The sequence below is a fragment of the Symphodus melops genome (assembly GCF_947650265.1).
Source record: "Symphodus melops genome assembly, chromosome: 12".
Lineage (NCBI taxonomy): Eukaryota > Metazoa > Chordata > Actinopteri > Labriformes > Labridae > Symphodus > Symphodus melops.
In genome coordinates this window covers 5,534,114-5,547,514 of record NC_136702.1, presented here as the reverse complement: position 1 = coordinate 5,547,514, position 13,401 = coordinate 5,534,114, and the positions used below count along the sequence as shown (strand labels likewise).

Here is a 13,401-nt window from a genome sequence, read left to right as displayed (position 1 = left end):
GCCAGGCTTTGGCAATGCCGTGCCAGGGCCTGCCCACACACTCACTGCTGTGTGTGTAAAGTGCAGACTGTGCTGCGTGGAGAACTGTGCTCCTATGTGTGTGTGTGTGTGAAATCGTGTGTGTGTGTGTGTGTGTGTGTGTGTGTGTGTGTGTGTGCACGTCTGTAACTATTAATCCTCTTGTGTGTATGTGTTAGTGAGTGTGTTTGCACTTTATGTACACACGTGTTTCTGCACAGTGGACATAACAGCTGGTTCCAGAAGGAGGTCAGCCATTGTCAATAGGAACACACACTTGCCTGTTTGTCTGTGAAAAACAAAGCAGTCTGTAGTCTTATTCAGTTTCGCACTAGTTTTTGGCCACATAGTGTAAGATTATGGTTTCTGTATTGACACGACACATGCGACAGAAGCCGACAGAGCTCCTTTGAAATCTATCTGTCCGTTGTGTGGCTGTATATCCCCTCCTTCTTTACAAAATGTGTGTGCAGTGAGTGTAGAGAGAACAGCTTTATGTAATTCAGTACCCACATTTACACAAGCCTCCATCCAGAGAGCATCAGAGGAGAGGAGTGTTAGGGCGGAGGATGGGAGTGCCTGCAGCTTCCAATCCAGGTATCCATATATAAATAAATGAGTGAAAGGAGAGTGTGTGTGTGTGTGGGTGTGTGTGTGTGTGTGTGTGTCATGTGCTTCTTGGGCAGCCTCCTCCATATTCATGCGTTTCCCTGGGGACGGGTGGATAGGCTATTGTGGGAGAGCACGAGTGAAAGAGGGGAAGACAGTTACACAGAAGGAGAGCGAAAGAGATAGAAAGAGTGTGTTGTGTGTTTTTGTGTCTGCGTGTGTGTGTGTGTGTGTGTGTGTGTGTTAAGGTCTAGGGGCTTGTGTTGGAGGGGTTGTGTCTGCTGAAGTCTGGCTGGTCCCCAAAGACCTGGGGGCCACAGAGCAGAGCAGGTGGAAGGAGGGCAGGAGGGGGAATGTATCCTCAGACAGGTACAGGAATGCCCAGTGGGCAGTCCTCCAATGCACACAGAAGCACACAGTTGCACTGACACACAAACATACTCGCACACTTTATTTCCTGTTTTCCTGATAAATCCCCTCTGTTTCTGTTTAAGAACCGTGCAGCTCTGTTTCTCTGTTAAAACGGTCCTTTGTTGTGACCCTGTTTCCTATGAGAAGTTGGAAAAATGTGTTTGTCTTTCCATGGTGGGAAACGCCTGTACAGGTGACACACACGCAATGTCTCTCTTCTTCTGAATCGCAGATGAAGAGAAGTCACAAAAAAAAGAAAAAGGAGAAAACAAAGGAACCAAACAGAGGTCAGCAGCACTGTTTGAAATCTTTCTCAGCCGCACTTCCTCTTTCTCTCCGCTGCTGCCGCTTTGAGAGTGACACACACACACAACCATGTTGCCGTGGTGACACAGAGTTCAAGTCTCTGAGTTTTTTTTGCCCCTGGGCTCACATGAGAAAACACAGCAAATTGCTTTCTCACAAAACAGCTATAGTACATATTGCCAAAGATGTGGTAATAAAGACATATTGTACATCCTTACCACTTTGTGTTTACTTAGCTTGACTTTTTGCCACATTATTGAGAAAGTAATTCAGCTGAGCCCCTCAGATAAACAAACTTCACCTGGGCGTTCAGCAGGGGTGATGCAAAAGAATATCTTACAATATTTTGAATAGCAATAATGTATCACTGATTTTTGATATAATCAACATGAGCTATAATTACCCTTTCTTAACACCATTTACTGATTTGGCTTTAACATATCTTTACTCTTTTTTTTCCATAAAATGCCCTAACTAAGCTCAGCTAACATCGTGTAAGTACATTCATAATATTGCTTAATGTTGGTGTCCCAGTCTGTGAATGTTCTCCCGCAATGGCTTGGCTGATCCCGTCTCGCCTCTGTAACGCCTCTGTTACTACCTCTGACGATGGCACAGAGGAGGGATCATTTTATCAAGACGATTCGTCACAGGGACGTAAATATGGCAGCTTGAAACGACATCTTATGGTTGTGTTACTCAGCCTGTCTGCAAGAGATCCCACATGACTGCAAGAACAAACTGAATCAAGAAGAACCACAGACAAACATCTCTTATGAAGTAAATATGGTCGTTTTCCTCTGGCAACATCATTGGCATTTTATAAAAAGGGAAGGAATCACAATATTGTATCATCACCAAAGTATCCTGATGGTATCGCATCGCCTGGCCTCTTGTGTTTACCATCCCGAGTATCAGTACACATAACAATGCTTTGTGATGGCACGAGTCCATCTGTAGTGGCTGATTGTGTAGGATTAAACACCCTAGTTGAAAAAGTGTGAGCAACACAGTGCTGTGTTGTGTATTTACACATACAGCAAGCCGTTAGATATAAATAGAAACACTACACTGCTAGTAGCATCTTCCAGAAGACCAGTAGTGGTGAAATGCTCTCAACCCACAGAGAAGCAAAAAAATCTTCAGCTGCAGATAAAACTTGGTACGCTACGAGGATTTTTTACAAACTTTTTCTACAGTCTGTGTTAATGTTGGCAGCAGGTAGCTTCTTTAATGAGACTAACGACTAATGCTGGTGACCAATAATGTCTTTTATCCAGCAAACGAGTATGATATTGGCAACCAAAACTGTCAGACATGACAAAAGTAAAATGTGTGTATGTCGCCTGTAACCGATAGATCAGAAGTGACACAGTATGATCAGTGAGGGGCTGGCTTATGTTGGTCAAAGGCTTAGACTCTGTTGTTTGGTCTTTGCAAAAACAATATACACCCCATATACTTAAGAGCAGCCATACATACAAAATAAGAGTCTTGTATAGCATATTGTAGTGTATTGGCACAGTTGTTAAGGCCTTTACAAGCTTTAAAGGAGTTTCATGTATCGTATCGTTGCACATCGTAATAGACCATGGGGGGCAGTAATGCTGTACTGTACCATTACTGTAATTGTGCGCAAAGTCTGTTATCTTTTTGAGGAAACACTTAACCAAGGTATTGCCAGAAAATCTTGCCAAATGTTTGTGGTTGTCTGTTTTCATTAATCTAACAGTACTACAATAGAGGCTGTTAAAAAGGTACCGCAATGGAGTCCAAGACACGTTTTCTTAATTATTGAAAAAATTAAAGACAGAAGCTGGATGTTACATTTTGTGTAGTAGGACTGTGTTATCATTCGGGAGTTATCACATCTCAGTTTTTTTTCAGTCCCTTATATAGCATGATAACAGTTCAAAATGATAAGAGTTTGTTCGACCATCCATCAAAAACCCTCAATTTTCCATTTGGAGGGACATAAAACGGCCAAAAGCTGAATGTTCTCGCTTTGGTAAAACTGAACACAGAAACAAGTCTTGCTTTATTTCTAATTTTGCTGCTAAAAATGTATTTCCCTCAATTAATTCTGTCATGATTGCCTTGGTTATATCAGAAAAATGTCACCTTGGTTCACTCAATGAGAAATTTATATTGATTTTATAGACAAACTTGTCACATCCTTTTCTCACATTTGAATATTTACCCGAAGTGGCTTAAACTAGAAATCAGTCCGAGAGCCTCTGAAGTGGAGCAGTGATATTCACAACATAATGGTCAGCTGTGGACAAGCAGTTGTTGTAAATTAAATGAATTAATTCTTGATGAGTAATGAGTCATCACGAGCCCCTTTGTTTTCAGAGCGGTTTTTCTCAGACCTTCCAAAATTATATCATACTCAGCGAGTCACTGCAGGGATGAAGTCAGAGTGTAAATATCCGCCTCATCTGCTGAACGTCTGAGCTCAGAGTGTTTCCACTGTAAATCCTGCCTCTCCTTTTCACTGCTGACACACACACACACAGCTTCTAGATGCTTGTCTACATTGTCTCCTTCAGTTTTATGATGACACTTCTGTCTGTAAATGTAGAGTTTTGGCATGATGTTGTACTGCTGAACACACTTTAGAGGGAGGAAGCGAGAGAGAAATGAGAGGGGAGTTGAAGTTCCCTTCATATCTGACCCGTGTCCTCATTTCCTGTTCTGCTTCAGATTGGCATTAATCCAAAATCAACAGGTGATCCTCATGTTTGCGTTTTTTTGTCCTCTGTATTTCAGATTATTTGCATGTATGTATCTTGATAGGGTGAGTTTATCTGCTTCTGCATTTGACAGATCACACAGAGACAGGATGTGGGTTGTAAGAGGAGGACAAGGTTCACTGGAGGGCCCGTCTGGCAGCCCCTGCTCCTCTTTCAAATCCCTTTAACATGACTAAAGCTGTTCACCCCCCCCTCCTCCTGTTCTTACCTGTTTCTCAATGTCCACAGCAGGGACTCAGAGACCTCAAAGAAGAGCAACTCTGCTCCAGCACAGTTAAATACATCCCACAGATATTACTCCTCCCCTCTAGTAAACAGAGATGTTCTTGTTTTCTGTCTCTACTGTATCTCTCTCTCTTTCTTGTCCGTTTGTAATGTGTGACTTAACGTGTGTGTGTGTGTGCAGCAGTCATGTGTTTATCCCTGCTTGAAAGGTGCTCGCTGTTTCACAGTCGACAGTCACTGGTGAGACATAAACCATGAACCAGACATGACCATGTACCACAACAACCCTGCCCTATTTTAGTTGCTTCCTGAGTTTCTACGTGTGTGTGTGTGCAGGTTTTTTTTGTGTGTGACATTTGAGAAGTGACGCCTGAGTGCATTTACATTAACCACAGATGTGACGCTCAAACGAAACACAGACTTACACTTCTAACTCACATTTTGCTGCCGGGTGTCACTGTAAGAAGTGATTAATTAACTAACTTCAAGAGTGATATTGATTAGTTAGTCGTTAGAGGAAATGTGGTGCCAAATTTTGTTGATGATGTTCAAAATTCTGGAGTCATTCACCTCACGGTATAGAGAAATAAAACCGTTTTGAATGACTCAAGTCATGGAACAATGAGAAAAGCAGAACTCGTACCTCATTTACCTCCTCTGAGTCATTGTAAAGCAGAGCTGCACTGCCACCTGCTGGCAGAGCAACTACACTACATTACATTGTATTTCTTTAAATACACAAAGTTAAGTTTTTTTTTTAGAGTTAATATAATTGGAATTATTTTAAAATGCAATGTAATATGTGCATTGTCTAGTGTCTTTTATTTAGCCAGAATAATTCACTTTTTCCAAACTCTTCACACATCTCTCTGCCAACATTCAGCTCAGCACAGTTCATCTCACAACTCAAACACTCTTACGCAACCCAAACACTTCCCAGGATCAGCACTTGGACAATAGCTGTAAACACAACTCCTAACACAAGGACACAAAAGCACTCGCATCTAATATACTAGCATTCAAACATGCATAGTCAATGAAGCTGTTTTCTTTCCCTTTGAAAGACATAAAGTCAAACAGAAAGCCTTTGCTGTGATTTCACTACGAACAACATGTTTTGCTGCACAGCCTTTAATACAGCTTGCTAAACATTTAGTACATGCACACAAATATAAAATATAACTGTGCACACGATAAACAAGTGTTTTTCGTAATATTTGTAAAAAAACCATTAGAAGAATAAGAATAGCACATTGTACCAATCTGCACCTGCAGGAGGTTTTACTGGGCTACAGTTTCTTAAACCAGTTACTACCAACTGGTCAAGCCTCAAAGGAACCGCCACCAGCTTCTGCTTAAAAAAATCCCCAACCAACTTCCTGTAATTTTCAAACACACAGATGTATTGAATGAAAAATGGTGCAGTTTGGACCTCACACAGTGCAGAACATGTGGCAGAACTAAGAAATGGCCTGTTTTTGAAGTGCTCAATCGACGTTTTCACACATTTTTTTTCTCGGCGGACATTCATGACCCACTGAAAACAGCTCTACGACCCACTACTGGTCGTTGAATCTAGTTGATGTTGAGGGGCAAACATGAAGTAAAGGCAACATACTGGAAATGATTAAACCCTGATATATGATGGTGCATTGCTCCTTTGTCGTAGCATCCATTCAAGTGTTTTACACAACCTACGAATAAAGAATATTTAGACCAAAGCCTGACAATTAAGAAAAAATATATAAATTACATGATTCAAAGGCTTTTTTTTTTTACAATACTAAATATACAGTTGAATTTTGAGTGTGGAAAAAGATGGTAGTTGTGCTGGAATTTTCAAAATGTACAAAGTGTAACATTAAAGAAAGTAGGTATTTCATCTAAAAAAAAAAAAAATAATTCTTTGCATAAAGACCATATGGGATTTTTTCCCTCCTATTTAGTATGAACATTGTGTAAACCTACTCAGAATAAATATATCAAAGTCATGATCATAGTCTAATAAAATGTTTTCTTCTCTTGCAGTTCCATGTCTCCGTTCAGTATTGACAGCATACGGCGCCCCCGCAGGTCAGAGTCTCCTGAGTCCAAAAAGAGAAGAATCCACAGATGCGACTTTGAGGGCTGCAATAAGGTGTACACCAAAAGCTCCCATTTAAAAGCACACCGGAGGACGCACACAGGTCAGTGGATCAGTGTGAAGGCTTGGAAGCTGTAAAACATTTTTTAAAATTAGGACGTTAGCAATGACAGTCACATGCTCAAAAATCCAATTTTGAGATAAAGCATCAATAAAACAAGTCAAGAATTGCATTTTATATGGAAGAATTGTTCTGTCAATAATTTATTCCTGGCCTCTTCAGATCAATTCAAGTGAATTGACTTTCTGGAGCATATAGATAATGTAGACACTTTCACACATGACCAAACGTCAATAAATGGACATTTTTCTTTAAGTAGCTTGACTCTGAGACAAAGGTCAGACATGGAAATCTTAACTTGACTTGAATATAATTAGGCAAAGAATAAAAACTAGATTCCCATGAATGGTCATCAAAGCCGGCCTCAAAAATCAGGCCAAACACATCAAAGCTTGCAAACTTATTCTGATACAGAACAGTCTGCTGATCGACTGTCGACAACTTAACACACTTAGTCCATTATACTTTAACATTGGTGTCGTCAAATCCAACGAAGAAGAACATTTTGATGCTATGTTAGGAGAGCAGAGTCGTCTTCAACATGTCTAATTTGTAACCATTAGGACATTGTATGACAAACCACTGCTATGATCATCATTATTATTGGCCACTTACCCAGAGAGGAAACATTGTTGATCATACAGTTAATCAAGAGAAACTGCTGAACATGTTCTAATCTCTCTTCAGTGTGTATCCACGCAGCAACAGGCTGCTACTCTGAACACTACAAAAATACAGAAAACACCTTTTTTTTGGGACTGACTAAGAACCACACATGCTGTGGTCTAATAGAGAGAGGAAGTAAAGAGATGCTTGAATAACTTGTTGGACCAATGTGAACAATAGAAACTATGATGCCTTTCCATTATGAAAGTGTTAAATGTAACAGGAAACATTATCTTCTCATTGTGTGATTGTAAACGTCTTAAAAATCGTTTATTCATCTTGCTGAATTCATCTTTTGAAACATCTTGTGATACACTATGTGAACCTCCAGATAAAGTTTCTATCTTTGGGATTATTTTTTGGACCATTAATCGTTGCGACTAGTAAGTGTTCTGCAAGCTTCTGACTGTGTTGTTCTCTCTCTCTCTCTCTCTCTCTCTCTCTCTCTCTCTAGGGGAAAAGCCATACAAATGCACCTGGGACGGCTGCACGTGGAAGTTCGCCCGCTCCGACGAGCTGACGAGGCATTACAGAAAACACACAGGGGTGAAGCCCTTCAAGTGTGCAGACTGTGACCGCAGCTTCTCCAGATCTGACCACTTGGCCCTGCACCGACGGAGACACATGCTGGTGTGAATCAGACGGAGAGAGAGAGAGAGATAGAGAGAGATCAAAACGAGAGCGAAAGAGAGAGAGAGAGAGAGTGAGCAATGAAACTGACCCACACACAAACACACACACACACACACACACAGGCAGCCGGGGGAGCGGGATCTCCCTGTGAATGTTTTTCAGCTGGCCTGGACGCACACACACACACACTTACACACTTACACACTTACACACTTACACACTTACACACTTACACACTTACACACTTACACACACAGAAGGAGAGAGAAGATGGAGACGGGCACAGGGCTTGTGGAGCACAAAACAGGGTCACTTCTGGATCCTCTTTGGGGCTGGAAGGAAAAGACGGCAGGATCTGTTATTGTCGTGTTTGGAGTTGAGGAGGGAACTGTCTTTTACAGCACTGTTTGTAAATGTTTTACCTTGATTTTAAAGATGAACTCGCACTCTTTCTTCGGACAAAAAAAAAAAAAGATATATAATGCAATCGCAGCTGTTTTGTTTTTTGGTCTCTTTTCTTTTCATTCAAATAGCTGCTTTTCAAAGCATTCATAATGTGAAAGACCCCTTTATAAGGAACACATTTCCTGCGGGAGCAGACAAGAAGTTCGGCCTTGAATGGATAACAGGAAAAGTTTTCAGGCCCTGTTCGAGATACTCTTGCACACCTCCATGCAAGTCTGTTTTTTGACCAGCAGAGGGCGCCAATCCACCACAGATGGTTTTCCTTTCCTGCTGGAGCCTGCGGTTAAAACCAAGGCATGCCATATGGAAGCAAAACGAGGGCTGGACTTTCACCTTTTATCATCGCCGGAATACAAATATAAGACATTCACTGAAACATGGATCAACTTCACCAACACACCTGCAGTCTGAGAAACACATTGCGTCATTCCAGACAATGAAAAACGGACACTCATATCATCGCACCAGCATAAAAAACACACAGCTTATGGACAACGTCACATCTCATCAGTGCATTTCTTTATGTTGAGCCTCTTGAAAGCATTTTCTCATAAAAGAAAACAAATCTTTGGTGGGTTTTGTGCTGTGATTAGCAATCAGTAAAGTGCAATCTTTAAGGATAAATACTTTCAATATGAAAATGTTTTTGTTTATTTTTTTTTTCCAAATGCCTGCTTATTGCTTATGTTTGACTCAGTAAAATACAACCCCTCATGTACAGTGAACTTTGAAACAATCAGAGGAGATTTTCAGTATGTGAAAGAAATAGAGCGGCACCTTACAGACTCGTCATTTCATTCTGTCCCAATAGATCTCCTTTTTTTTCTCTATTCTTCATCTCTGTTTTGTCACTTATGAAAGGAACTTGCGTTGTGGTTTTTCGTTCTTCTTCTTTTTTTTTTTTTTTTTTCTTTCGCACAGACCATAAGCTGAATCCAGCGTTGGCTGCAGTGTTACAGGGATAGTTTGTTACCTGAGGTATAAAACAGAAGAGCAATACATACAGAACAAAGTGAGGAGAAGGAAAGTGCGCCTCCTCTTCGTTGTTCTGTTTGCTGATGTCAGTATATTGGAGAAACTTCTGGCTCCTTGTTGTTTCCCATGATTCCCTGTAAGGATTGTTTTTGGGTTTTTTTTAAGCTCCAGCACACAGCTCTTAACTGACACGCGTTAGTCATCGAGTTCCTGCAAATCACTCGACTTTGTTTTGTCTCTAAAAGTCACTTGAAATGCCACCGCCACGACAAGATGTATCTTAAAGAATGTTCTACCCGACTAGTCCCCAAAAAGTTGGAAAATTGAAGGAACCATTCACACGCATATATTCACATAATGCATTTACTGGCAGTCATATCTTATCTCCTGGAGACCCCTCACTTCACCATAATTAGGACAATAAATTAAATTAAATGAATTTCTTTACCGCCATAATAACAGATGTTTCATCTCTAATACTCCTCGAGCGGTGTCAGACATAAACTCAACAGTATGAGGCCAATTCGCGTCACTTTAAAGTGCTGCTAAATGCATTTATTGGACAGAAGCCAGTAAAAGAAACGGCCTCCATTTTGATAAAAGCGCCGTCGAAAGCACACTTTTACACGCTTACACACACACACACACACACACACACACACCTGAACATTCAAATACAAGAAATCCTTTCTTTGAGTGAAGCACTCAAACCCAGGAAGTGATCTCCACACATTGTATGTGACAGTCCTTAGGCTGTAATGGAGAGTGGTAATGTATGTAATCATTATTTATGTATATTGTTTGTGCACATGATGTCATTATGCCTGGTTGTAATATCATTTTGGCAACAACAACAAAAAAAAAGCATATCAGCACCTTGTTTGTTTTCTTAGTATGATTTTCAAATGATTTTATTTCAGATGTCAATTTATAAACAAATAATCCTCCTATTTTATCCTCCATATAATGTATGGGAACATTTTATTATTGAGGGGCACTTCATCGTTGCATAGAACTCTTTTTTCTTCTGTACAAAGGATCTTTTGAAATGTTGTAATATATGTGATAGTGGAGATAAAAAACTTATTACAAAGTTCTACAGCCTGTATATATACATTGGACAAATAGGGCTTTCGATTAGTAGATGCAGGAAATACATTTATACATGTAAAGTCTTTTTTTCAGAGACTGTAATTTATCTAATTTGATATACAGTGAGATGGGGCTAATGGTGTTTCATCATGTAAATGATCATACTTGATGTGGTAGAACGGTTTGCTTTCTTTGCTTTGTGGTTAACTAAGTTCACGATCCAATCATTTTTATTCCCAAGGCTGAACCAGTGTTTGCTATAACCGACAAATTATTTATATACACCCACCGTAATAAGGTACTCGATTTCCCTGTGTTGCTATTTTGCTATAACCCAGACAAGAAATTCTATCAATCAAGCACATATCAACAACACGTGTACTTTACGTGTTCAGTATATGATGTTGCATGCCTTAATATGCCACCTTTTTGGGAAAAGAAAAAAAAAATCAATGACATTGAATATGGTGTCTCCAAAGGACAGGGTCTGTGTCCCTCCAGCATCTCTTTCCTCATTTTAAAGCATAATTTTGTAACGGTAACCAGGGTCAAAGTTATGCAATAATAATAATATTAATAATAATAATAAAATAGTGCCTCATATTGCAAAACTTGTAATATCCGCTGCTTCATGCAGACTTTAGATTTCAGCTTGTGTGCTCAAATTAAAACCTTTCGAATAGGAAAATGTTTTTTCTTCTTCTTCTTTGGAATTTAGCACAGACAACATTATGCAAGTCGGACCTCTAATGTTTCAGTTTCTTTCTTTTTTTTTCTCGCACTGAGCCTTATGCCGTCGTGCCAAAGGCAGCATCCTCCCATAACACTTTTACCGGCTATTTTATAGCTCACGTTATTACTTTGCTTGCAATAAGTCACTTCCTCAAAGAGAAACAAAGTGAGTTACAAAGGCCTATTGATATTTCAGCTCAATCACACAAAGTCAACACAGTGATTCAATGGAAGAAAATGAGGAATACCCAGGAATGAAAAAATTCAAAGAATCCTGTGGCTGTAGAGTGACGCCTTTGGTAATGAATTCTTACACTTTTGGTTCAATATCTTTTCTTACTTCCTGTGTTAACATCTGCTTTTGATTTCCTGTTTTTTTTTTTTTTTACATTTAAGTAGTAAAGCCAATGCTTATGTTTCAAGTTTGCTGATATTACGTACAGTAATCGTTGTTCCTGTATTTATGTAAAGTGAGTGTAGTGTAAATATATTCAGATCTTTTCATTCTTACCGGTTAAAAAAAAAAAAAAAAACGGAAAAAAGAAGAAGAAAAATTGTGATATTGCTCAGCATCGCTTCAAAAGGGAGATTCTGCTCATGGATTTTTCCTTATCTGTAAAAGAGATTTTTAATCCTGATATTTTTCAAGCACTTCAAATACAGGTGTCCTTTTTTTTTCTGTTACACTTTTTCTTTTTTCTTCAAGAGTTGTTTCAGTATCCGGTCAGTGTTTTGCCTTTTTCTCTGTATTTTTCATATGGATGGAGCTGTGAAATTTAAAATAAGTTCAAACATATACATGTATATCAATATGAATGGAGGCATGAAGGTTAATAAAGTTGCATTTTGTATGTAACATACTTGTATTTGGAGCTAGTTGCTATCTCTGACTGAGACGGATGGTATGTGGTTTGGATGTCGCCGAGACATCTGAGTACTGTACTCCCATTCTCTGGCATTCAGAAACCTTATCTCTGTATTGGAGAAACCATTTTAAATGATAGGTGATGTCCACTACAGAAGCTTGCACACATTAGTACTTGAACACTCCCGACAGGGTGAGGAGAAAATCTTTTACAAAATCGGATTCAGCTGCTTATGAAGTCAGGCCAAGTCAATTTATTTGAATTTGAACCATATGCAAGAAGCCTGGTTAAAAAATAGGTTTGATAAAAATAATAATAATATTACAAAAGGAAACATATCTTAATAAAAATGAGGTTGAAACACATAATTGTAGGGAAAGATAAACGGTTAAAGTGGTAGAGCAAGGAAGTGCTTAAAAATAGAGCTTCATAGACCTACATATTAACTGTAACTAGTTGGCTACACAGGCTACAAACAGACCTTACATTGAAGATAAAAATAAAACATTATGTTGCCATTGAAAATCACCAGAGGAATGAACTGAAGAATGAAAGAGGTAGGCGACAGACATGTTAGTTAGAAGTGAAGCCTGTCATTTTTTTGGGATGTAAAACTCTGCTCCACAACCCGGTCACTTATTCACAGAAATAGATAAACACAGTTTACCTGCGACACATATTTAGACTTTCTATTTGTTTAACTGCACCGCAGGAACAAAGTAGCTTAAACATACAGTCGGCTACAGGTTTTCCTCTGTGACCCAGTAGGGGCCACTCGTACCCACCTTAATACTTACAGAGTATGGTACCCGCTTTAGCCTTTCCTAAAAACGACAGAAACACTAAACACATTTAAGACATTGAACAAAACGTCCAGGTTGTAATTTGTAATTACACATGAACATGTTGACCATAGTCTAACATCATTTAACTTCTTCTTATAAGTGGCTAAGGCTTACAGTCTATGGTGTAACGCCTTCTTTAATTTATTGCACTTATTTCAGCAAACAGTTGGCTATATAGAAAGTGCCAACCTTCATCTATTATGCTTTTAAATTTGTGTTTTTTTTAAATTATCTTTTAACTGAGCACACGTACTTCAACCTACTGTACATTTGGCTGTATATTAAAACCAAGCTGGTACCATTAAACCTCTCTTACGCATCCACACATCCATGTAAAACATGGAAACATTACACCTCTGTGTAATATCATACTGCTTTGTTAATATCAAGTACCCGCAGAGAGCTATATTTTAAGACCTGCTGTGTTTTAGCACAGCATGTCGTGAGTTTCGGAGAACAGGTTGCACTTGAAAGAAAACGCCTAGTACATCCTGTAAGCTGCTTCATAATAACTGGATCTGGATGAATGTCCATGTCAGCCAGCAAAGGATTCAGATGATTACAATTACAAGGTTTCAATTCCCAATCCACAAGCTCT

General features: G+C 39.3%; 1 protein-coding gene across 1 annotated transcript in view; it reads left to right on the top strand.

The window, feature by feature from the left end:
- klf12b (Kruppel like factor 12b) overlaps positions 1 to 11,948 on the top strand; it is a 44,859-nt gene extending 32,911 nt beyond the window's left edge. The window contains 2 exon segments of the mRNA XM_079357328.1: positions 6,354 to 6,511; positions 7,650 to 11,948. Of these exon segments, the coding sequence (XP_079213454.1) occupies positions 6,354 to 6,511; positions 7,650 to 7,831 (340 nt within the window). The 3' untranslated portion in view covers positions 7,832 to 11,948.
- The last annotated feature ends 1,453 nt before the right edge of the window (positions 11,949 to 13,401 follow it).